This window comes from Alternaria hordeiaustralica (assembly GCF_023758085.1).
Source record: "Alternaria hordeiaustralica strain BMP 2776 chromosome Unknown scaffold_1, whole genome shotgun sequence".
Taxonomy (NCBI): Eukaryota; Fungi; Ascomycota; class Dothideomycetes; order Pleosporales; family Pleosporaceae; genus Alternaria; species Alternaria hordeiaustralica.
The window spans coordinates 2,093,577-2,118,597 of NW_026056773.1; the positions used below are offsets into that span (position 1 = coordinate 2,093,577).

At 53.7% G+C, this 25,021-nt stretch overlaps 9 protein-coding genes across 9 annotated transcripts; 4 read left to right on the forward strand and 5 right to left on the reverse strand.

Annotated features, from left to right (window-relative positions):
• Positions 1 to 429: 429 nt before the first annotated feature.
• J4E84_000637 (uncharacterized protein) lies at positions 430 to 1,719 on the reverse strand (the record flags this gene model as incomplete). Its single annotated transcript, XM_049383275.1, has 1 exon — positions 430 to 1,719. One exon carries the CDS (start codon positions 1,717 to 1,719, stop codon positions 430 to 432), a length of 1,290 nt encoding a protein of 429 aa, XP_049248793.1.
• Positions 1,720 to 2,375: 656 nt separating this feature from the next.
• Positions 2,376 to 2,724, reverse strand: J4E84_000638 (uncharacterized protein; the record flags this gene model as incomplete). Its single annotated transcript, XM_049383276.1, has 2 exons — positions 2,376 to 2,546; positions 2,602 to 2,724. The coding sequence occupies 2 exons, from the start codon at positions 2,722 to 2,724 to the stop codon at positions 2,376 to 2,378; spliced, it is 294 nt and encodes a 97-aa protein (XP_049248794.1).
• A 1,649-nt stretch (positions 2,725 to 4,373) lies between these two features.
• On the forward strand, positions 4,374 to 5,720 carry J4E84_000639 (uncharacterized protein; the record flags this gene model as incomplete). Its single annotated transcript, XM_049383277.1, has 6 exons — positions 4,374 to 4,404; positions 4,453 to 4,472; positions 4,525 to 4,611; positions 4,659 to 4,754; positions 4,807 to 5,434; positions 5,491 to 5,720. 6 exons carry the CDS (start codon positions 4,374 to 4,376, stop codon positions 5,718 to 5,720), a joined length of 1,092 nt encoding a protein of 363 aa, XP_049248795.1.
• A 3,754-nt stretch (positions 5,721 to 9,474) lies between these two features.
• On the forward strand, positions 9,475 to 10,725 carry J4E84_000640 (uncharacterized protein; the record flags this gene model as incomplete). Its single annotated transcript, XM_049383278.1, has 1 exon — positions 9,475 to 10,725. The coding sequence occupies one exon, from the start codon at positions 9,475 to 9,477 to the stop codon at positions 10,723 to 10,725; it is 1,251 nt and encodes a 416-aa protein (XP_049248796.1).
• Positions 10,726 to 11,171: 446 nt separating this feature from the next.
• J4E84_000641 (uncharacterized protein) lies at positions 11,172 to 11,447 on the reverse strand (the record flags this gene model as incomplete). The annotated part of the gene is made up of 2 exons (XM_049383279.1): positions 11,172 to 11,275; positions 11,324 to 11,447. The coding sequence occupies 2 exons, from the start codon at positions 11,445 to 11,447 to the stop codon at positions 11,172 to 11,174; spliced, it is 228 nt and encodes a 75-aa protein (XP_049248797.1).
• Positions 11,448 to 12,529: 1,082 nt separating this feature from the next.
• J4E84_000642 (uncharacterized protein) lies at positions 12,530 to 15,059 on the reverse strand (the record flags this gene model as incomplete). The annotated part of the gene is made up of 2 exons (XM_049383280.1): positions 12,530 to 14,179; positions 14,229 to 15,059. The coding sequence occupies 2 exons, from the start codon at positions 15,057 to 15,059 to the stop codon at positions 12,530 to 12,532; spliced, it is 2,481 nt and encodes an 826-aa protein (XP_049248798.1).
• A 292-nt stretch (positions 15,060 to 15,351) lies between these two features.
• J4E84_000643 (uncharacterized protein) lies at positions 15,352 to 17,617 on the reverse strand (the record flags this gene model as incomplete). The annotated part of the gene is made up of 2 exons (XM_049383281.1): positions 15,352 to 17,278; positions 17,331 to 17,617. 2 exons carry the CDS (start codon positions 17,615 to 17,617, stop codon positions 15,352 to 15,354), a joined length of 2,214 nt encoding a protein of 737 aa, XP_049248799.1.
• Positions 17,618 to 18,135: 518 nt separating this feature from the next.
• J4E84_000644 (uncharacterized protein) lies at positions 18,136 to 19,463 on the forward strand (the record flags this gene model as incomplete). Its single annotated transcript, XM_049383282.1, has 2 exons — positions 18,136 to 19,327; positions 19,393 to 19,463. The coding sequence occupies 2 exons, from the start codon at positions 18,136 to 18,138 to the stop codon at positions 19,461 to 19,463; spliced, it is 1,263 nt and encodes a 420-aa protein (XP_049248800.1).
• Positions 19,464 to 21,920: 2,457 nt separating this feature from the next.
• Positions 21,921 to 24,453, forward strand: J4E84_000645 (uncharacterized protein; the record flags this gene model as incomplete). Its single annotated transcript, XM_049383283.1, has 2 exons — positions 21,921 to 23,579; positions 23,629 to 24,453. 2 exons carry the CDS (start codon positions 21,921 to 21,923, stop codon positions 24,451 to 24,453), a joined length of 2,484 nt encoding a protein of 827 aa, XP_049248801.1.
• Positions 24,454 to 25,021: the final 568 nt, after the last annotated feature.

A 25,021-nucleotide genomic window follows, 5' to 3' on the forward strand; every position in this document is an offset into this window, starting at 1 on the left:
GCCTTTCACGAGTCGGCTCACAAGCATTTACCGTTCAAAGAACGAACCACGAGTAAAAGACTTGAGAATTTAAGGGTGCAATGAACCATTGCACTTAGTCCAAAGAACATGCGTCACAAGGGTGCAGGCACTGACTGGGTTAACAAAGCGGGTTAGACTTTCCCTATCCAGCGCCTCAAACGGGAGTATCCTTCCTTCCTTCCAGGATCTCGCGTGTTATTGAGGTCTCAAGGCAGACACAAAACCTCATGTTCCTCTAGCTTTGCGATCCCTAGATTCTATGCGGCGCCTACAATATCGCGTGGCTACGGCACAGGATTCCTAGCAAAGATTCTGTCCTAGCGTCGAACACATGATCGAGGCGTTTTGAGACCATAGCTGTATGAGGCTCAAAGGCCTCAGAAGCTGCCTTGATGGTGTACTGTCTTCTTAATACACGTCCCTCGCTGTCCAGTCACGCTCCACAGCCATGAAAAGATCTCTGACCGCCACATGCCTGCTGAGACAGCTACTTGGTGTCCTCTGATGACTCTTACGCACGACGGCAGTAGTAAGCGCCCGATTACCCGTTAAAGACTTTGGGTGAGCCCACATGACCGGTCGCTTGGCTAGCTGCCAGGCATACTCACTGCGGTGGTTGTTCCAACATCCCGCGCAGATTCCAATGTCGAGACTACCTGTATCGAGGCTGAGCTGATTTTGTATAAGGTCAAGAAGTGGGAGTATGCGTCCGCGCAGTCCGCAATGTCCGTGATTGCTATCGACCTGGTAATTGGAACACTGGCGAAGTGATGACAGAAGTCGATCGATGTCTCCAAGGTAGTACGTCGGCTCTGTATTATCGTAGATTTTGCCTTGCAACCGTACAGTATCGATCTTGGAGAAGAAGCGAACCATCTCTCCTAGCTGAAACGAGTCGCATTGTAGCGATGTATCGTACCAGAGCTTGCATTGGCGTTCGCCAGACGTGTACAGCTTGAGGAAGTGAGCCTGTACAGAGTTGATGGTCTCCAGTATGTACTCTCGTCTCTGTATCAGCTCGTCTTCGACGCCGTTTGGTATGTCCCACCACAAGGCTTTTGTGTGATCCTCCTCTGTCCCCGGTCGCCACTGGACCGAGTCGCGTATGATCAGATGCTTCGAGTACCGCGTTACCCACGATGGATGATCGAAGAGGAGACCGACGAAGAGCTTCTGCCGTATCCTTTCTTCCGTTTGCGCTGGGGCTGGCTTGCCTCTCGACTTGGCATCGATGAGCTGCAGGTATTTTTTCCTTTGTATGTGCTTCGACAAGCCCGCAACAGCATCGAATCGGTCGGCTACGACGGCGAGATTGGCGAGGTTGGCTATGGGCGGGTTCGTGACGGCAAGATCGAGGCCATGGATGGCGCGGAGGAAGTCTGCAACCAGGTTGCGGATCGAAGAGGCTTTGGCAACGGCTACACGACCGACGTTGACGATGGCTATGTGAGGAAGCACGTGGGCAGGCGCATCTGCAATCTTGCTATAGCTACTCAAGGCAAGTGCTTCCAAAGCGGCCGTCAGCCGCTGCCCTTCATTGAAGCGGTCACTCAGCAGATTCTCAAAGTACCGCGAGTTCTGCTGCAGGGTCTTGGATTCTACGCGATACGAGAAGCGCTGTCCGCCCTCTTCCTGGGCGACATCGAGGATGAGGTCGCCATCCGCCGCGATGACTAACGCATCCTCGTCGTCCGACATGGTTTAGGATTGGTGCTGTGAGTTCTCAAGGCGGATTTCCTCATGGGTAGGGCCAGAACATTATGGCTCGATGGGATGGCAATTCGCTTTCCGTGTGTTGGGTGAGGAAGAAATTGGGAGAGAGTGAGGTCACAGCCCGCCCGCAGCTGAAGGCTGAGCGGCGGCCGCTGCAGAACCAGCCAATGAGCGGAGACTTGCCAGCTACGCCCAGTGGCGTTGGGCCGACAGCTAGGCGGCCTCTACACCACTTCACACCGCAAGCAGACCATCACCATCCATCGCCATTTGCACTGCCGCTGCTTAGCTAGAGTCCCTAAGCAGGCTATTCTCTCGTTGTGGCGCGAAAGCTTTGGAGCACGTGACCTACATCCCATGAGGTAAGATATCATCACACTATCAATCATCATCAAGGCAAACTTGTAGTCAAAAGAAGTGTTGATTTGAGCAACGTAACAACTCCACGCTGAATGCATATGCCGGGTATCCTATGCGAAATGGCCACTGATCTGACGCCCCCAAACCCATTACAAAAGAGATAGTAGCATGAGGAATGCACCCCAGCCACACTGAGACCCAGTAACCGAAATCATGGCCCAATTGCCTCCGCGACGTGGTAGACCTTCGTGTGTTGGCAGCAGCCAGCCACTTGTGCTTGTCTAGCACTTTCGGGAAGGAAGCTTCATCCTCATCCACTCATCGCCGACAATGGCATGACCCACGCGCGACTCAAAGAACAGACGTTGCTTCTGTGCGCGTTGGACGTAGGTAAGACGACGCCTGTGTACCCTGCCCTTCTTGTCGCGTGTGTATTCGTACTTTTCTTCTCCCTGTACAGTCGTTAGTATGACGTTGTATCAAGACAAAGATTAGAGGGGCACTTACGATAAGGGCCCAGAGGGACTGCTCTTCCGGGTTCATGTTGCAGTGGTAGGCTGGCTTGGGAAGGGGCTTCTCGCCGCTGAGCCGGCTGTAGATGCTGTCGACACTGGAGCGGACGGACAACATGGTGAAGTGTGTAGTGGCTTTGAAGTGGGTCTCGAAGTGGTGGCTGGAACGCTCGCCGCGGACGGCTTGGGTGTACGTTACCGGACGAGCTCGAGGTCGTGGTCGTAGTTGAGGTATACAGGAGTGTGAAGTTGCAAAGGCATGAAGGAGGGACGGGTGAGTAGTTTTATGCGGGTGAGATTGTGCTGCACAGTGTTTGCAGCGCGAACCGTAGTTCGCTACGTTTGTTGAAAAAAGCGGTGATTTTAATCGCGCAAATCGGTAAGCGGTACCGGCTTTGTGAGGACCGTGGACCACACGATGCAGCCAACACATGCGCAAGGGATTCGTGGGGATTATATGTGAGTCGGCCAGCAGTGGAACGGAAACAGGTAAGCCTGGGGGCATCATGGGACACCCACGGGGCTCCCAGGTTAGTTGCGCCAACCGCGATAGGCGGGCAGTGAGATGTTCCAAGCCGCATGCCCAGCGCGGCCAGTCCAAAACGCATCTCCAACACTCTGACCTAACCCAACCACGAAGCTGCCGATCGAGTACAGATTGCACAACCAGCGGCCAGAGATTGCATCACAATAGTGCGCTTATCTTGGCGCGTCCCGCTACGCAACGTCGTTGCGCGGCGCCCAGAAACGCGGAGGCTTGTCGCAAAAAAGCGGCGGGCTACGACGACTTATATAGAGGACCGCGCACTGAATGTGAGGCGCAAGAGAGGATCTTCATATCCAAGACTCTTGGCTGTGATCTACAGGTGAGGATGCGTGTAACGTGGAGCCAGATCGGGGCTTGGAGCTTGCGTGTGGGAGAGAGATCTGCGGAGGCTGGCGCACGAAAGGTTAGAACGGAGCGCCATCCCGCGTTCATCACAGAGCCTCCACGACGCATCAGTTCGGCCTGCGGCCTCTACCATCACCCTTTACCCCACGGAGTCATTGGTTCTAACTGGTATGGGATGATGGTTTAAACCTTACTGTCCCAATTCAACGTGTCGCTTACCCAAACAATCAGCTTCTAATCTCCCTGTCCTGCAGCGTCCAAAAGTAACCTCTCCCAAGATTGCATGGCACGTCGTGATCGGCTTCTGGCTGTCACACGCGGCTTCCAAAGGTTGGCGCTGGTGCTTCGTGGTGACAAGGAGTGATGTGACGGCAAGTGTTGACCCCTATCATACGCTTCCTTGCACTGTTGTACCTGGAGAACCATAGGGGCAAGCGCACTGCATATTAATGGCTCTTGGCACTTTTAATGAACTAAGACGCGATAGTCGTTGTACACACACTCGCTGGAAACGTCGAAGGATCGAGACCATGCCCTTCCTCTCCTCTACCTTGATGTTCCGTGCATGCGCTGTTCGTATTGCACATAGAAAGTCATAGACACAGAGTGACTTCTCAATCACCGAAACCGCTTGCGACATCGGAGCCCTCGCAAACGGGCTGAAAAGAGCATTCACTGTCCATGTTGCTGAATCGTCAGGGCGTTGTAAATAATAGGCAGTCGTAGAGCGATGCTCGGCACAAGGCGGCCGACGTCGGAGGGGTTGCGATAGCGGGGCAGGGAATACTGCTTCGTGGGGTAGCTTCACGAATCTTTGGCAAATCCTCAAGAGCGCGCAACCCCCTTTGTTGGATTCCAAGCATACTCAACTCATCATGACTGCCCACAATATTGTTGTCCTTGCCGGTAAGCCATATTTCCAAGTCCGTACAGCTGTGCGCTAATTCCATACAGGTGACGGTGTCGGCCCAGAGGTAGCAGCAGCCTTCGCACTTTCCCAATGCGCCTACTGACGCACACATCCAGGTCGTCGCCGAGGCGATGAAGATCCTCAAAGTCATCCAAAAACATACCGACAACACCTTCAACTTCAAAGAGCACCTGTTTGGAGGAGTAAGTTTCAAACTATGACGTAGGTGACTTGTCTTACTAGTTTCTAGTGTTCGATAGATGCACACAACAATCCTCTCACGGATGAAGCCCTCGAAGCTGCAAAGTCGGCCGACGCCATCATCCTCGGTGCTGTCGGCGGGCCGGTACGACTCTACAACTCCACACTCACCCGACGCCATCTGACAACTTGTATAGAAATGGGGAACCGGCAAGGTGCGCCCTGAGCAGGGAATCTTGAAACTACGCAAAGAACTCGGTACCTTCGGAAACCTGCGGCCGTGTTTCTTCGCCTCCGACTCGCTCATCGACGGCTCACCCCTAAAAGCCGACAACGTTCGTGGCGTAAAGTTCAACATCATCCGCGAGTTGACTGGCGGTATATACTTTGGCGAGCGAAAAGAAGATGAGGGTGATGGCAAGGCCATGGACACAGAGCCTTATAGCGTCGAGGAGATTGAGCGCGTCGTACGGTTGGCGGGTAGTCTCGCGTCTGTCGAGGACCCGCCTGTCCCGGTATGGAGTCTGGACAAGGCAAACGTTCTGGCGACATCGAGATTATGGCGGAAAACCTTTGAGCGCATCATGAAGGAAGAGTACCCACAACTCGAGTCCGGCACCCACCTCATCGACTCGGCGGCTATGCTTATGATCAAGAGCCCAAGGGCACTGAATGGTGTCGTGGTAACGAGCAACTTGTTCGGCGACATCATCAGCGACGAAGCCAGTGTCATCCCTGGAAGTCTTGGTCTGCTTCCAAGTGCCAGCTTAGGTGGCATCCCAGACGGCAAGACCAAGCTTAACGGAATCTACGAGCCTATCCACGGTACGTTTATTTTTTGTTGGCGCGCCGCTGCATCTACGCTTGCTTACAATCAATAGGTTCCGCACCCGATATCGCGGGCAAAGGCGTCGTCAACCCTATCGCAATGATCCTGTCCCTCAGCATGATGTTCAAGTACTCTTTATGTCAACCAGAGCTTGCGCTGAAGATCGATGAGGCCACCAAGATTGCCATCGACAACGGCATCCGAACACGCGATATCGGCGGAAAGTCAAGTACGGCCGAAGTCGGTGATGCGATCGCTGCGGAGCTAGAGAAACTTCTTTAGAAGTAGATTGGCCGCGAACAATATACCTCAATAAGCGTTAAGCGTGGACAATAGATCAGTGCATACGACCTCAACTAGCAACACGGAGAGGAGACACGTCTCGCTTAAATTCGGAGTGTTCACTCTTGTCATACATGTCAGGTCAAGCTCAAGATCTAGTATGTGTGAACACCAGGAGCAGTGACATTTTGCGGATCATGTCCGGGAGGGGTCCTCTTCGCGCTTCGAAATGTCTTTGCTGTTTTTTTTTTTGAAACCGAAGAATGTCATATTTCAGCACAAGTTTACCATAGAGCTCATTGATGTGCGTCAGGATAACAAGATCGTTGTTCGTGGAAGACATGTCGTTGTCGGCACACAAGAAGGGATTGCCGATTACGTCCTTAGCGACGGCTTACTATTTACAGGGTAGCAGAGCATAAGTCGACGTTCATTAGCCGGCAAATCAACATTGTGAAGCTGCTGGGCACATTGAAGTAAGTTAATGTCGAGCAAAAGTGCTCGTATACCAGTGTTACCAGCTGTCAATATCATCTTGTTCTATTGACTTGCCAAAATTGATCTTCCAAGCAGCAGTACCGAAGCAATACGTCCAGTGGTACGATATACATCATCTCTCAAACGTTCAATGTGGACAGATAAGCAGCTGAGAAGATGGATGCGTGAAAGCAATGGAGGGTGTCATCCTACACCTGTCTCTATCTCGGCCAGCGGAACTTCAGCCTTGAGTACGAAAGAGAAGACTTAGTCATCCTTGTGTACGCCTGTCTCATCCGTGCGCTGAACAGTATATACATTCAAGCATCCTACATTCCGATCGCCGAGTACGTGAACTCGTAGGATACAATTTAGTGACATATCAGTCTATCACTGCACAGCTGGACACAGCCTTCACTTAAGACAAGTATGCAGAGTGGGGGACTGGGTTCAATCATGTGCAGTAAAGCGCAGTAATTCCAGGTTTGAGATATGCAAGGTAACGACGCACGGGTTCATATCCGCTCTCTTCATCATTCTGCATCGTATTCATAACGGCGTATACTGCAAAGAGTATGTTAGTCTGGACAAAACGACTAAGTTGCCGGATTTTAGACGGTCTATGCTGCACCTCAGAGAATAGGCTGCAGACTATGCCTCATTGCTTGGGACCGGAGGGTAAGACCATGAGATGGTGGGTGGGGAGGAGGAAAGCTGAGTGGTGGAAGTTCAGTGCTTGTGGATTTCATGGTCTGCCGAAGGAACTGAAACATATCACCTCAGCCGAGGCGCAATCAGTCACATGTTTCTTCGCGATTATTTTCTTGTATAGGTTTTGTGGCTCATTGGTACTCTACGTTGGTATCAGAGTGGAGGGTGATCTCGGACACACGGGTACCTAGTGGGTGGGACAGGCCTTAGGAATCTGGAACAGAGTGCTACGACAAAGCATGCACACGCGACCTGACAAGCTGCAACGCTAAGGATACAACGGTGCCTTTTAATTCGAATGATGTGCTGCCAACGGTCGTGCGTATTCCCCAGCGGCTAGAAGTACTGGATACCGATGGGAGGGATGTTTTGCTATGCATTTTTGAAAGAAGTCTCTAAATCGAGGAAAAATCGACGCCAGGGTCTTCGAGATAGTGAAACCGACACAGTAAATCTTACATGTTTTGTGTGGTTTGCTTCTCATGCAAGAGTGCAGCACACCTCTCGAGATGTTGAAGTACTGGGCAGAGCAGGTCCCTGAGTCTGTGGGCAGGATCACGGTGTTACGGATTTCGTGGGCGTCATAGCTGCGAGGCGCATCACAGTCAGTTGTAAGATTTGCTTTTTTACTTCAACGGCTTTACGGTATGTCATTGGCTCACACCAGATTCCAGGGCATCCCACAAACGCCCCGGTAGACAAGTCGAGTATAAAAAGTGGGCTCTAGTGAAGAGGTGTCCCGGGGGACCCGGGGAAGCGAGACAAGGAACATCTCGCCTGTCACTCACACTGGCGGCCCGCGATAGGTATCCGTGCAGATATCACTCTCCAATCGATAAGTTAGGTGGTGTCGAGGTGAAACACTCGGGCGGCTCGGGTTGGTGGAACTCGTTAGCTGTCCCACCAGGCGCTTCAAGGCAAGTCTGTGTTTGTCAGCCTGGGCCATCGAATGGCTGGTCTAAAATGGCGCGGGATTCTGCAATATCAGAAGTCTGGCTGAGATTGACGGGGTAGGTAATTTAGGAGCTGGGATGCTACAAACGGTTTTCTCGGGTCATGGGTGTTTCCAGCGAAATGGAACCAGGATGCTGTCAAATATACCGTATGATGATGCCACCCAGGCACGTCTTTTCTGTCACAGTTGACGATGACGCCCGGTTTGAGGCCACGGCGAGGAGAGCCGATGCCATGGTAGCGGCCAAGCAAGCGGCGTTCTCCTGGAAGTCCTCGTGGAACCTGCCAGAGTCTTGACGTTATTCAGGAGACCCTCCTCGTATTACGCTGCGTCCAACAAAACTGAATTTGGAAGTCGTGCCTAGATGCCGCCTTCGATGCCCAGTGCCGATATTCCCGAGGCTGTATAACCAGTTCTGGTGCGGACGGATGCTTGGAAGCGTGTCACCAAGCTCCCCTGCAGCCTGCTGTGGGTACACGATGACACCCGGCCAGTTGAAATGGTGAAAAGCTAGACTCAGGTATAACAGTTGCCAAAGGCGGCAGGCGTCGCATGACGGCAGCCGCAGCCCGCTTCGACGGCATCTTGTGGCAAATTGTGTCGCGCAGCGCTGCATTTGTTGACGACCATGTATACAGCATCGGAGCCCGTAACGGAGAACAATCACAGAATGGGGAAGACAACACTACAGTGAAAGCAAATATCGGCAAGGATTATCACGCGCACGTGGTTAGATGAAGCGAGCGATCTTATCGATATGACTTTGATGTCGTGCCGATGCATTCCCTGCACGTCAGCCCGAGAACCGAAGAATTCTGAAGATCTCTGATGGTGAAACAAGGGCCCTCGGGTTCTTTGCTAATCATCACAAGATGGAGTTTAAACAGCAGGCAGAATCTCGTATGTGATTCCCCCGCCCTAACGACCTTGGCAGGAACAAGCGCCGTTGCTACGCTCGAAAAAGCAAGACGTGAAACCAAGTCCGAAGCTCGTCAGCCAGGAACAGACAAAACACCTTTGCGGTGCTGAGCGGAGCTGCTCCGAAACCCCACAGACTCCCGCGCTTCGCTGTTTCGAAACAGTAAGGCCAACTTCGTATCCGCACGCACGCGAGCTGGCCTGACGCACATTGGCCGCGGCCTGGTCAGGAGATGCCACTGCTGAGCAAATTCGACTAGCATGCTGGTCCCGCAACGGCCTCGAGGCGCTTGAGAGTGACCGTGCTAAACGGGAACGTAGACGAGCCCGACGGTAGTCTTGGTCAGTCGTCAGCAGATGATATAAAGGATGAAAGCCGCCCGATGTGGAAGAGGCCATCACTTCCAGTGACACACAGTCCCTCCTGACAAGCTAGCCTTCGTCGTCATTCATTCTACACTTCACTCTTTTGCATTCGAAAACGCTGGGTCGTCTTTTTCTTACTCACTGGACTTTTTTGTTGCTAAATAGGAAATACTTCTATACACTTCCTGTATTCACAGTGGAACATTGTCAACAGACCACCGTTGTGGAGCCACCAGCACTTGAAGTCTAGAAGTTCTTCATTTGATAACCCCCCAAAAGTCACTCTCTACGTACACGGTCTTTACGAATCCACCAACAAACTCAACCATGTACACAAACATATTTTCTGTTCTCGCCCTGGCTGGCGCTGCTCAGGCCCATATGTCCATGTACTACCCAGCTCCTCTAGGAGGCGCTCCTTCCATCAACCCACAATCTACGGAGCTAGATCCACAGTTCAACTATCCGCTTGGCTGCTGCGGCCCCGATGGCGGTGACAGCAAGCCCTCTCCTGGCCTTTGCCGTGGCCATCTCGACAAGTTCGACACCGAGGATGCCACTGTTACCTGGCAGCCTGGTCAAGACGCCTACTTCCAACTCACCGACTACGACTACGACCCCGAGGCACCTGGCGGCACCCACTACGGAGGCTCTTGCCAGGTTGGCTTCTCCACCGACAAGGGAAAGACATGGAAGATGGCCGCCTCATACCACGGCGCTTGCCCGCATGCCACCGAGGATGGATCTCCCGAGGCCCAGACCTTCGACTTCAAAGTCCCCACCAACATGCCAGAAGGCGATGCCATCTTCATCTGGGTCTGGCTCAACCGTGAACACGAGGCCTTCGAAAACTGTGCCAAGGTCCACATCGGTGGATCCGGTTCCGGCTCTGGCTCTGGCGATACCAGTGAGCCCAGTGAACCATCACAGTCTGCAACTCAGCCCGAACAACCCGCTTACTCCGAGACTGAGCCCGAAGAGACTCCCGAGCCAACCTACGTACAGCCTGAGGCACCTGCTGAGGACGAAGAGGAAGAAGATGATGGTGAGCGATACGAGCAGCCACCGGCCCCGACTCCTGTTGAGAACGGCCCACCGGCTGTTGTCGTTACCACCGTTGTAGCGACCACCATCTACGAGCAATACCAGGCTACAGAGACACCCACAGCCGAGCAGAGCGACAACTCTGATCGTGGTCACTGGTGGAACCGTCCTCACAAGGAGGTCAAGGCGAACACCCGCCGCTATGCAGTAGACGGTTCGAGCTGTGAGTGCCGCCGCGACGAGCTTACTCTCGCAGCCCGTTGCGCTTGCGATTCTGCCAACAAGGCCATTGAACGCAAGGCTCTGCGCATGCATCGCCGTACTTTCTACAAGCGTGTCGATGCTTGCGACTGGAACTCTGCTCCTGCCATGGAGGTCTCGTACTATACTCCCGATGCCAACTGCGCACCCGGTGCCAAGGACCGCATGCCGGAGAGCGACACTTTCGAGCTAGGCTGGGACGTTAACTGCGGTGTCGTCGAGGGCCAGAGCGAGTATGAGATCAAGATGATGAGCTGCGACATGTACGGTTAGGTGTGTCGGTTTAAGTCCATATTTCCTCATACCTTATCTTTCACTTCTTCACTTTCGTTCATCATGTTCCTGAACGCTGGGATACGTTTTACTTCTTCTTAAAGCACAGTGGGGATCACCCTATGCTTCCAAACTTTTACACACTAGATTCGGGATGGATTGGCGTTTTCGTCACACATGGGAGGCTTCACGACGTTCACGCACATAACTTATGACGGTTGGGCTGCGTCAGAGCCTGAAGGGACACATTGTAGAGCACTGGCAACACTGCAAACAATTGATCACTTTCGCAACTAAACAGACTTCACATTTATGAATTCGTGCACTGATACTTATTACAATTACTTCATTGGCGACTACTCAAGATTCCACAGTCATCCTCTTGGGTGCAAACCAGGAGAAATTTCATTGCTACACTCGTGCCAGATTGAGGGACAGAGGAGCATCTAAGACGACTGTCCACCCTTCCTGCCGCCCTCCTTAGCCTTCTCACTGCCGGGCTCGAAACTGCCAGATGAGGCCTTGCCACCCATAGAGGCGATGTCGTGTTCTGTAGTCATGTAAATCCTAGCTATTTAGTATACAAATGTACACTTACGCTTGTCAGCATCCATAGATGCGAAACCGCCGCTATGGGAGTGCTCTCCACCTTTCTGTGCTGCGGCCTTGACTTCGTCCTTGGGACGGTTCGCAAAGTTTCCGGGGTTGTCGTTGCCAGACATTGCTTGGTTTGTGCGAGTGAGTTGAGACAGGTATTTATGTGTGATAAGGTCGATAGTCGTCTCGGATTAGAAAGATGCTGCTGTGCTCATCAGTAACCTATCGACTGAGCACTTTATATGCCAAGGTCTCCAGGTCAGGATCGTATACATGTCGTCGTCAGTGCTCCGTCACAACAATTCGCATATTACTATGATGAAATTGCATCTTTGTTCGACGGCTACATCACACGTAGCCCAGACATCCAGCTACATGCAATTTACCCGCATCCACATAGTTGCGTACAACGCGGTGCTTAGCCTCGGCTATGTCATGACGGTAGTAAATGACATAAGAAAAAGCCTCTCGCGGTACTCAATGTCGTAGTGGAGAGGCTGACGACATGACGTGACCATTTCGTTAGTCGCTAGCACGGACGCGTCTCAAGGATCGCGTTGATGATCGATTATCGGACCATGGTGGGCGCTTTGGATGGAGTGTAGACAAGCAAATAGTCGCAGGTATATTTGTACTATGTAGATGTAAGTGTCATGAGATTAGGATGATAGTCCTGAACAACTCGTGTGATGTGCGCCAGGCCGATTCCGAGATGTCACGTGACAGCGCGAAAGCGCGCAAAAGGTTACCTAGGTAGATACATCTCAACAGGGCGATACTCCTAGGTGGAACAAGCCAATACACTTCCTTGAGGGGAATGCTGAGGTTTATGGGAACTGAAGAGCGGATGAGACATATGAGCATGGCTGGTGAGAGCGTAAATTGGTGGGAAGGTTCGATTGCACACACCTGCGTGGTATGACCACGAGCTCGCGCTCTAACGTATTTGAGAAACACAATAAATACATTTCAACATGGATAGCGGGCAACAATAGACACGAAAGAGCTTGACTGATGAGTCCCAAACAACGCCAGCGTCCAAGTCATCATCGTAACCAAGTGACTCCAATATACACCGCCGGAAATACACCCTCTTGACCCCATATTTTCATTGGGATCTCCATATACCCACGTCTGATCCCAACCTCGCGACCGGTACCTCGTATCCAAGACCCTTCATAGCACGTACAATAGGAGGCCAGGTATTCTATTCCTGTGTCTTTCCCCCACCCATGCGCTCGATGTTGGACAGTAACCTGCTCTTCCCACCACTTTGACTCCGGTTCAAACCGGGAGCACCTTGGAACTTAAGGCCACCTGGTGCGCGAAGTCCTGATGGTTTAGCGATTCCACTGCCGGTGCGCTCGTTCATGGCACCTAGACGGTCACCCATCGCACTGCCGGGACGTCCACCGCCCAGTGCGGATCCGGGGCGTGAGGCACCGGGGCCACCAGCCAGGAAACCCGTGTTGCGCATTGCTTGCTGAGGCGGCGCTTGTTGTTGGGGGGCAGCAGGTGGTGCGGAAGCCATTTGTGAGCGGCGAAGGTCTTCTTGTTGCATCTCTTCCATCTTTTCTCCGCACATGGAGAGCATCTGTTCGGCGGCCGCTACGAGCTCGCCTTTCTCGATGCGCTCAGCTTCAAGGTCTTCAACAAGGGTATCGTGGGATTTGCGAAGAGACCGAAGTTCCGACTGAAGCCCGGCGAGTCTAGCCTTGAGGTTCTCGATTTCAGCTCTCTGCGCTTCTAGCATCTGAGCGTCTTCGGCGTTTCGTGTGGTCTTTGAGGGAGACGCTCCTTGGCTCTCGTCCCTGGAGTCATGCTGGCCTGGATTGATCCTACTGAAAGTGTTGTCACGCTTCTTCTCTGCGTCTTCCACTTGCCCTTCGAGACTAGCAATCTGCGCCCGAAGCTCTTTGCATTTTTCGTCGGCTTTCTTCTGGTAATTGTCCTTGAGGGCTTTGATCTTCTTCTCGTGTTTAGCCTTGTAGGCTGTGTGCAGGTCGCGTGCAATCTCATTGACCTTCTCGGCAATAGCAGATTGGCATTCAAGTTCTGAGTAAACCTTCTTGTTCTCATCGCCGTCATCGTTGTTGATGAAAGTCGTCATGTCGACGTTCTTGCTTTCAGCCTCGATGACCTTGGTTTCAAGCTCAGACGAGCGGCTCTCTGCATCATCAGCACGCTTCTCTGCATCGGCCAACCTCGCTAGGAGATCTTCGCGCTCAGCGTCGTTGCGTGCCATCTCAGCCTGGACGTCCTGCAGCAGTTTCTGGACCTCTTCGCCTTTTGATTTCCAGTCAACCATTTGTGTCTCTGCATATTCGCGAGCTGAGCGTTCGTCACGGACGGTCTCTTGGGCTTCGCCAACTCGGCGTTCAGCATCGGCGATAGCTTTGGAAAGAGCGTCGATCTCAGCCTCTTTTCCAGACAAGCTGGCGGTGAGAGAAGACACCTGAGACTGAAACTGGGACTTTACAGACTCAAGCTCTCGGATGGTGACAGTAGGTAGCGATCGTGGTGTAGGCGGTGGAGGCAGCTCAAAATCCAACAAATTCAACATTTGGCTTCTCTGGCTTGGTGTTGCAGGTACTTGCGATCCACCCTTGGCCGGCGATCGCTGGTCTCGGTAATAGGAGCGGAGATTTGGCTCTGTAATAGACTTGCTAGGCGAATTGCGCCCGCGTCCGGGTGACGCACGGCGGGATGAAGAGAAGGATTCAATCTGGGCGGTAAAGTCCAAGAGTAAATTTGTGGTATCGTTATCGTTATACGCGCGCCGTGGCGTGGGACTGGGAGTGCGTTCCGAGCGGCGGACCGTAGAGGGTGTCATTTGAGGGCGAGCGCGAGGTGTAGCCTTTCAAACTGTTAGTATCCTACTTGAGATCAACAGCACATGGACTTACATCTGGCATGCTGCTCTTTGTTGGGCTCTGTTTCAGGGATGCGAATTTCGTCATATCGATCCCCGGCATCTCTGAGAAGTTGCTGAAGCAGGTATCATCGATGTCCAAGGATGTTGGCTCTGGCCCGTCTGGATTGAAGTCCGTGTTGTCCATGCTCAGATCGATCTCAAATTCGTGGCCCCGAGATGTTCGCTTTCTGGGTGTCTCGCGAGTTTTAAAGTTGCTATCCTCCATGAATTTCATCGCGGTAGTCAAGCCCTCGTTGTCGCGGAGCGGAGACTCTTGGTGAGAAGAGGCCGGTCGCTTTGACGGTGTGACTGATGTTTGCCGCTGATGTGTATGGGTTGGCTTGCGCTGGACCGTTTCGGGCGAAGGTACGCGTGACGATTTCGAGGGCGATTGGCTTTGGTAGGAGTGGCTACTCATTGCGGACCCGCGTCGCTCGGTAGCAATCTCCTTGATGGGCGAGATGTTCTTCTGGGGAGTCTGTCGATCCGCACTGCTAATTTTGAGTGCCGGGTCTTCAAAGTCGTCCATCAAATTCTTTGCTGGCAGTGTCTTCATTGGGCTTGTGCGATCCTTCAACCCAAATTTCTTCTCGGGAGACACTCTGAAAGCGGATTGAGGCACACTGTCCTCAAATTCTATTAGCGGCTTCACCGGTGTGGCTGCTGCTCCAGGGGCAATGTTCTCCTGATCTTGGACTCCGATGTGTTCGACGAAAGGCGACGAGGGCGGATCGTTGTACGCCATATCAATATCGTCGACGATGATGTTGTCAGAGTAAGTATTGAGCTTCTCCGGCGAAAGATTCGACATTGGTTCCGCCATGTTTGCGATTCGGGAAATGCGGTGTCTGGTGTTCGCCGGAGCGCGCAATTGTGTGTTGTGGTTGCTTGTTTACAGTCCGTGCGCGTTGGTTGCCCCTTCCCCATCCGGTATCCCCCGTTTTGGCCGAACCCCAACCACCATCTGCGGCGCAGTATGTATGTTGCAAGTACCGTCATCGCGAAACAACAGGACGTTACATTATGCTACTCAAATCCACACAGACAAATCTATTACCAAAGCTTCGTGTCTTGCATGTTTATGCACGTCATTGCAACCAAATATGTGATGTATTTCAGTAGTTAATTGCTCCTCGTAATGCACCCGCCAATCTTTGATACTCTTTCAACAGCTCGTCAACCTCCTTTAACTTCAACTCCTGGGCATCTTTGGCTTCCAGAAAGCGCTTCGCTGGTGGTGTGGTCTTCTTTAGTTGCTCCAAAGCCGCGATCGCTCTTGCACCCTTTTCATCTACTGGTGGCAACTCGTTCGTGGCTGTACGACTGAGTGGTTCTGGGGAAGGCGATGCTTTCGCTTGTTCCTGGCCCGGTGAGGGGAGAACAGGTGTGCTATTATTACTTACAGCGCGCGCAAAGCGAGGCAGTACGTTCATGCTGGGAAAGCGGTTTAAGGGGTTGAAGTTGTTGCCCATGTTGCGCAGAGAATCCACCGCGGAGGTGCTGCTCGGTGTTGGAGGATCTGCCTTGATCGGAGCTGGCGACGGTGTCTTCTCCTCTACACTCTGGCCTGGGGCGAATGCAACGCGCCGCCCACTGTTGCTACCGCCGGACTTGGTAGAATCGACGCTGCGATCTCTGATCTGCCTCCTACCAGCAAAGAGATCAGCCATTTTGGCATCGAGTCCTCTGCTAATTGGAGCCTCTGTTGGCTCATCACCCTGCACTGAACTTGCTGCACTGACACTCAAGCTGTCTTCATCGCGCTCTGCGCGAGTTGGGGAGCTCACGAGCTTCCTTGCATCTTCCAGTGTCTTGGGAAGTACTGGCTGTTCTTGCACAGGGCCATCGGGATTCTTCTCCTTTAGACCACCAAAGAAGAATTTGAAGCTGGTGTCCAAGGTGTTGTTAATTCTTCCAAGTGCCTGGTCAGCAGAGTCAAGAATCGAGTCCCGAACGGCATCAGAGGCAGCCTCGATCTTGTTGGTCTGTGTTTGAATAAGGTTACTCAAGCGACGCTGAGCTTTAGTGGTCGTTGGGCTGGAGGGTTCTTTGGGAATTGTCTTGGAGATGGGCGTGGCTGGGGTCTGGATGAGATCTGGCGCATCCGAAAGTCCAAGAGACATTGGGGTGATCTCGGATTTGGGAGTTGAAGGTCTGGAATCTGGTTTTGCGGGAGTGACTTCGTCGGCGCGCAACGAAGAAAGATCGACGGTTTCCAGGAATGAGATGGCTGCCTCGAGATTAACCAAGCAATATGCAGTTTCACCATCCATGCGAGTTGAACCGCGGAAACGATGGATGAAGTTTAGATCGCTAATTACGTTCAAGTTGACGGGTGGCATAGTAATGAGGGCGTAAATGAGGGTTGGCAGGATTTCATCAGCAGACGAGGTCGAAGGGAATATCTTGGACAGAGCTTCGACAATGGACTTGTGTGCAGCAGTCAAATGTTGGACCTTGCCCAGCGGGTACTTCTCCTCATTCATCTTCAGGATGTCTTCGCGTGCTGCAGATAGGTACTCGCGAATCTCGGGCTCCTTCTCCTTGGCTTTCTGGCGCTCTTCCTCGGTCAACTCCTCGCCAGTCATCAGGAGTTCCTTTAGACCAATGCCGACGAGGGAGAGAGCAGCTGTGCGTGATCTGAGTTTATGATCCCTTTCCTCGTCATCAGTACTCCTGTGCCGCCATATCCTCTGGTAGACCTTCTCGCATACGGCGCGCTCGACGGCCTCTTCTAGTGCGAACCGCTTGAGCTCGAGCGACCTGCGCGCTTTCTTGCGGTCGGCCATTTCAGTGGCACTGAGCATTTGTTGTTCCCCTGACGGGTCGCTACCCTTTCTTATCGACGATGGCTTGCTCGACGAAGCCGACGCTTTCTTCGCATTCGCGACATAGTTGTCGCTCGTTAGGCGAGCAGAGAGAGTGGCTATGTGTGTGCTTATCTTCGCGGAGGCGCGTCCGTAGAAGTCTTGGAAGAGGTCGGCGAGAGCTTCGGCGGACAGAGGGGTGGGATGCACTTTGGCTGTGAGGGATTCGAGGAATCTAAGGGTGTTACTATCAGAGGACGACGCATGCTATGTGCAGCAGAAGGTACCTCTCGGTCAAGCTACGGATCTCGATAGGCAGCTCCTCGAAAGTGTCGGGCACTTTGGTCTCTTCGCTGTCTTCGTGCTCGTCCTCGTCTTCCTTCTTTGCAAACACGTCGCCGTCGGGGTTCTCGTCTTCCTCGGGCACCATGGCAGCCTTGAGCGGATCGAGCATGTCTGACGCAGTCGGTCCTTGCAGCGTATTCGCTCGGCTGCGCGAGAGGGGGCTCTTGGGGGCAGAGTCGAGGCGCGTGAAGGAGCGTGAGGGATGCAGGTTTCTAGGCCGGTCGGCCATGGTGTTATTGCTGCAGAGGGTCTAATGGAAATCTAAAAGTGTCGTGTGCCTGCATTGGAAGGATGCTGCTGTGAAACGGTGCGTGAACGGAGCGCATGCGTTCACGTCATGCGGCAGCACGGCACTTCCGAGGGAACCGAAAGTCGCGGGTGAGCACTTGAGCAATGTGTTGAACGATTGTGCTTACTAGCGGGTGACGGAAGCGGGCGACAGGGCGAAGAGGCGCCGTCTTGGTGGTGATGGAGCTATGGGGGAGCTCCCCGCACGGCGCGCACGTGAAAAGGAGCTGGGCGGGCCTGGGGTCAAGTGAACCATCGATCGTCATCGATGTCCGACGGAGGCAGCCATCTCAGTTGGCGCCTGCTAACGCCTCCTCTGCGCAGGTCGCTCGTTGCAACTCCCTCTCTTACAACCAGAGATCCACCATGCGACGCCCAAGACCCTGCCCCTCCGCCTCGCGCGTGGCTGCTTCCTTCGTGCTGGCGTTCGTCGCCGCAAGCGTTGCGAGCGCGGCCGACATGCCCGTGATGCCGCCGCCGCCTCTCCCGCACAGCACTCCCCACGCCGACAAGGACTTTACGCTGCGCCACATCTTCCACCACGGCACCTACAGATACCCCGAGCTGCACCGGCGACTCGATGTTCCAGAGCACGCCGCAGTATGGACCGCCCCCGACGACGACGCGGCCAGTCGCGAGCCCGTGCCGCGGTTGCGCGTCAAGTCCGAGGCCATGAGCATACAGCGCCTGGCCGATAGGAGCAAAGAAACCATCACCGGCATACTAGAATGGGGCCGCATCACTGGGAGAGGCGTGGAGCTGCCGGAAGAAGACTGGACTATCGACGAGATAGCAGGCCCCAACGTGACGGACCGCGAGACCGTCCTGAGCTTCGCACGCATGGCCTCGGACGCCTACATACTCGAACCCGGCACGGGCGAGTGGGAGCCTGTTGGCGGCGGCTTCAACTACACAGAAGACTTTGGCTGGGAATCCGACGGTCTGCGCGGGCACATCTTCGCCGACACCGAGAACTCGACAGTCGTCATAGGCTTGAAGGGCACGTCGCCTGCCATGTTCGATGGTTCCGAAACCACTACCAACGACAAGATCAACGATAACCTGTTCTTCAGCTGCTGCTGCGGTCAGGGGGGACAGTACTTGTGGCGACAGGTCTGTGACTGTCAAACGTCGGCCTACACCTGCAACTCTACCTGTCTAGTCACTGCGCTGCGAGAGAAGAACCGCTACTACTACGCTGCACAGGACCTCTACCACAATGTCACAGCACTGTATCCGGATGCTGAGATCTGGATGTCCGGACACTCCCTAGGTGGTTCTGTTTCGTCCTTTCTTTCCCTTACATTTGGGCATCCGGCCGTCACCTTCGAGGCTGTGCCCGAAGCCATGCCAGCGTCACGTCTCGGGCTACCCGTTCCCCCTGGCCACCAAATCGGTTCACTACAGCAGCGCAAGTTCACCGGCGGTTTTCACTTTGGGCATACCGCAGACCCCATATACATGGGAGCGTGTAATCAGGCCACCAGCGCCTGCACCATTGGTGGATATGCTCTGCAGAGTGTCTGTCACACCGGGCAGAAATGTGTATACGATACAGTCAAAGACTTCGGCTGGCGCATGGGCATCGGCACCCACAAGATTGTCGAAGTCATCCGAGACGTTATACTCAAGTACGATGCGCCTCCTAAATGTGAGGCTTACGTTGATTGCACTGACTGCTATATGTGGGAGTACTTTGAGAGCAACGGCACCGAGACTACTACTACCAGGAGCTCAAAGCCGACAGCCACATCAACATCAACCAGGTCCAGTCGCACAAGAACTGAAACTTGCAAGACGCCAGGTTGGTGGGGCTGTCTTGACGAGGATTCCACGACCAGATCACACACCAAGACTACGATTACTACGACATCATCGACCTCGACGTGTAAGACACCCGGTTGGTTTGGCTGCAAAGATGAGGACACGACATCTACAACCATGACAATCACTACCACACCTGCTCCAGCACCTACTGTCACAACAACCTCGGCGACACCTACCTCTACCTCATCGTGCAAGTATCCAGGCTGGTTTGGCGGCTGCCTCGACGGTGACGAGCCGCCTGCAAAGACACATCACACACCCAAGCCAACACCCACAGCTACCCCGACCAGCACGTCATGCACATCCGAAGGCTTCTTTGGGCTCATATGTTATGACAGGTCGAAGAAACACGGGAAGACGACTTCAGAATCTCCTATGACAGAGAGAATGGAAATGTAGAGTCGCAAGGTAGGAAGTGACTAGGCAATATTATTTTGACTTTATGGTTTAAGTGTAAAGGAAGGCGTAAAGGAAGGCATTATATCCAGGCGCATGGGTTTTTACTTAAGCATTTAGATGCATCGCAAATTCATACAACATTGGTCAATACAAACAATACATACATCACGATATGCCGTCTATTTTTGGCGATTGGTGACGGTGATGCGGAGATAGCGGGAATGCATGTTCGGTAGGTTCTCTTCGGCAGCACCGCGGACCGCTCATGTATGCAGACAAGCTTCTGTTTGACACCTTGATCTAGAGAAGCCCCTTGTGAGGCATTGGTGGCTATTTGTGCCGAAATTTAAATATCGCTCAACGGCTCTAGTCTTTGGCCGGACGGTGTTATTCAAACAAGTCGAACATGTCACGAGCGCGCGGCATGTCGTACCGAGTGGTCGCGTCATACGCGGTATGCAGAAACACGCCATTTTGAACGTGACATCCACCCGGCTGCAGATGATGTATTCCTTGATCCTGTGCAGAGCTGCAATGTTTGTGGATTTCAGACACGTATCGAGCGAGTTGGGCAGTACTCGTAGTGTCCGAACCATGTGGCAGTACGAACTACGGATCTGCAGCCCGAACAGCATGCGCAACCAGGATCTAGCCAGAGCACGATGCCTGCTTGGTCGCCATTGGCGGCTGATGTCGTTGGCGCGACAAAGTGGCGGTCTGGGTTTGGTGGCAGAAGCTGTCCATCAGTCGCTCTAGAAGATGTGAAGCAGCCGAATCGCCTCGCGCGTGCTATCTAGCATCCCCACCTACCCTTTCGGCAAAGAGCGACGGCGAGTTTCCTGGATGCAGACGTAGCCTCCTCCTCTGCACGGTTCTCGGGTGCTGATCGTCAATGTAAGGGTCCCCGAGCGTCTTGCGGTGGGGCCTGTCGAGAGGTTTCAGGATTGCATGCTGGCTACCGGCGCGCGCGGATGCCCACAACAGGTTTCTGCGAGGACTTGAGGCAGTATCTCGGTGTGTTGCCCTCGATCAGGTGCACTGCAGAGCTGGCCACGGCGGACGTGGTGGGAGAAGTCAGACAGTCGTTGCGGCGTCTCGCAGCCGTTGGCCTGGCCGGTGACGCTAGATTCGCAAATGTCGCAATAGACCAGGGGCCGGTCGACGATAGCCCATACAGCTGACAAGGCGGTTTTAGCATGCGATTGTCGGGCCCAGAGCAGGCCAGCTAGTCGTCGTAGCCGTGCCTTGGAAGTGGCTTTTTCGTCGATTCCTCTTAAGTTGCTCGATCGCCGATACAGCAGCTTCTGTCTCCTCGATCTTTCCGCTCTCCGCCCCGTCTCGTTCGCCCCTCCGCTGGGCCTGTCGTCCGTTTCCGCTCTCTTGTCAGCCCTACCGGCTAGAGTCACGGGACCGTTTTGTTTTCAGGCACCCCTTTGCTGGTTCTCCTAGACCCTGCAGCGGCGGCCTCTAGCCAGCTTTTCCTGCCCTGACGACATCACGCCTACGCACTGCTTTGCGCCGCCTCGCCCTACTGTCGACTCAGCCGCAGCGTGTGGCATCGCATCTGACTGTGAATCAATTCGGCGCTTCTGGGCGACTTTGTGCGCGCATTCGGCAGCACCCTGGGCTGTGCCTGCACATCATCGCTCGTGCCCTCGCTGCAAGGGAGATTGCCTCACTGCACCTACGTCATTGCTCAGCACAGCGGCAATCCCCACCAAACCAAGCCCTAGACCCTTCACCCACCTGCACCGCACCAACCACTCCTGCATTTCAAGTCCCCCATATTCATGCACCTATCTCCTACAACAACCTAAGCTGCCCCTCCCGCCCCTTCGACACTTCACCCGCCCGACGCGTGTGAAGACATTCGCACCATGTCTACACCCGCCCTGTCGCCCAGGCCCAGAGGCTCTTCGCACACATCTTCTCGCCCACGAGGCTCAGGATCGACGCCCATGACGAGGCCAAGTGCCTCACTGCACCCGACGTCTGCGCTACCCCCCCTCACGCCCCGCATGAATGGGGTAGCCAAAACCCCGAGCCATGTCGCTTCACAGAAGACGAAGGAACCCTCGACCCCCTCACCTAACTACTTTGGTCTGGCCGTCAACAGCAATGCCGACCACTTCTCCTCTAGTGCAGCCCAGCACATTCGCGGCAATTGGAGCCCGCCCACGTCCAATGTGCGCTCGACAGCCGCTGCCTCTCCACGCATAATACCCGTGGAGCAGAATCCCGAATTCGAGCAATTTAGGAAACAGTCGGAGAACAACCGAGCGTTTGCCCTGGGCAGCTTCGACTTTGCCTCGCCCGGCCTGAAAGCATCCTCCAAGAGCCCCTTCTTCAACAACATCGAGTCGGCGCAGCCCTCGTACCCCCAGTCACACTCAATGCCACCACCCGACCACCCAGGCGACAAGAGCGACACAAGCGACGAGCAAGAGTTCGCACCCAAGCCACGCTCCCCGAAGCGCATGTTGTCGACGGAGTCCTCCATGTTCCCTGACCGACCACGACGCAACTCTCCTGCCAGCTTTGATGGACCTGGCCGTTCAGACGCCGTAGCTCAGTTCGCCGAACCTCGCATCCCAAGGCCATCGCTACCTTCGAAAAAGACACATCCTTCACACATCTCAATAACTACTCATCGCGCTGAGACACTACCCGCACATTTTGAGGAAGAAGGCAATACCAGCGGCCCCAGCATGGTCACTGCTCAGCACATCATCAACATCCTACAGTCTTCCATAGACGAGGTCCTTCTGCTTGATCTGCGCGTATCAACACAGTACGCAAAGGCCCGCATAACAGGCGCCTTGAGCCTCTGCATTCCTACGACACTGCTCAAACGCGCATCCTTCAATGTCCAGAAGCTAGCCGAGACATTCAAAGACGATGAACAAAGGGACAAGTTTGAGCGATGGAGGAGCAGCAAACACATCATAGTATATGACGCCAACTCGTCGCAGATGAAGGACGCAACAACTTGCATTAACACGCTCAAGAAGTTCACCAACGAAGGCTGGTCGGGCGGCACGTTTATTATCCGTGGTGGTTTCTCGGAATTCGCTGAGAGGTTCCCTTCTTGGATTACACACCAAAGCTCCGGAAGTCCAACATCGGGTACAGCTGCTCTCAATCTCAACTCCGACCTACCTGCTGTTGCGCCCGTCATTGGTGGATGTCCTATGCCCGCAACCCAGAACGCTGCGAACCCCTTCTTTGGCAACATTCGTCAGAACATGGATCTTATTGGTGGTGTTGGCCAAATGCCCGTGAAGCAGCCATCCGGCATGACACAGTCGGTAGAAGACGACCTTCCCCAATGGCTTCAGACTGCTTCCGAAGAGCAAGACAAGGGCAAGACCGTCGCGGAGCGGTTCTTGCAGATCGAGAAACGCGAACAGAAGCGTATGCAGAAGGCCTTGTCCGGTGAGGTCGTCTACAATGCACCATCGTCATCAGGAGGTCCCGGGAAACACATTCAGATTGCAGGTATCGAAAAGGGCTCGAAGAATCGCTACAACAACATCTGGCCATACGAACACACACGCGTCAAGCTCGAAGGAGTCGCTGAAGGAAGCTGCGATTATGTCAATGCCAACCACGTTCAAGCTGCCTATTCCAACAAGCGTTACATTGCAACGCAGGGACCTATACCAGCTACTTTCAAGGTAGGCTCCGTCCCAACCCTCATCATGTCATTCACTAACTCTTTGATAGGACTTCTGGAACGTTGTGTGGCAGCAGGATGTTCGCGTCATCGTTATGCTGACTGCCGAGCAAGAAGGTGGACAAGTCAAGGCTCACAACTACTGGTCGGATAAGCGATACGGACCTCTACACCTCAACCCGCTTGGAGAACGCAGGGCATCCTTGGAGCCATCGAAGATATACCGTCACAGGGAACAATCGAGGCCAACGATGGGTCGGCGCCGGTCAACGAACCCACCGAAGCTCGCCAACTTTACCAAGGAAGCCACTACCGGCTCTCCCAGCCAAGAGCAGCCCTATGTAACCGTTCGCAAGTTCACTTTATCCAACGATGATGAACCTTTCGCACGTATGCGTGAGATCACACAGCTGCAGTATTCCCATTGGCCCGACTTTGGCGCACCGGCTCATCCCACCCATCTGCTCGGTCTGATTGAGCAGACAGACGCCGTCGTCCGCTCTGTCAACGGTGGCTCGCCTTCGCAGCCTGATCCGCCTAACAGCCGTCCGATCATTGTCCACTGCTCTGCTGGATGTGGCCGTACAGGTACTTTCTGCACAGTCGACTCGGTCCTGGATATGCTCAAGCGGCAACGACAAGCTCGCAACGCCAGGCAGAACACGCCAATGGATGCCGACTCCAACGATAAGCTCGCGAAGAACGAGCGTGAAGACGACAGCTGGGTGAACAATGAGGACATCGATCTCATTGCAAAGACGGTGGAAGACTTTAGACTGCAGCGTCTGAGCATGGTACAGAGTCTGCGACAGTTTGTGCTATGCTACGAGAGCGTAATGGAATGGCTTGTGGAGCAACATCCCAAGTCTGCGTAGAACGCGGCGACTCAGGTGATATCTTCCTGCGACGGAAACACCTTTGTTCCCGCAATCATAATATGGAAATGAGAAACACGAATTTGTTAACGACCAGGGAATCGGGGCAATGGGCGGCGTATGCATCTTGATTGGTGTAAGACTGGGCTCATTGGGAGGCGTTCTGCATGCATGCGGCATTGCTTGGCTTAGAGCATATACATGGGTATGCATTGGGATGGGTGTCCTCGTCATTTCGGCGCATAAGGGGATCTGGGATAGTGTTTTGTGACTTTGTTTAGATAACTTGAGAATTGCATCCTATTGCATTTTACCTTCCTATTGTACTTTGGCTGTATGTCACCACTGAATGATGGCATAACTGCGACATGAAGGGCACTCGTACTGGTGAATGCGCTGAAAGGAGATGGTGCTTCAGTAATCAAATGTCTGGAACGGTGACCCTGTACATGTGCCAGTGGTTTCTCTTCATGATGATATTATCGGACCCATATAACAACAACGTCCTTGGGCTAGTTATACTACACGATTCCCACTACTAGGACAGAAAGAGAACAAACAAACTCAG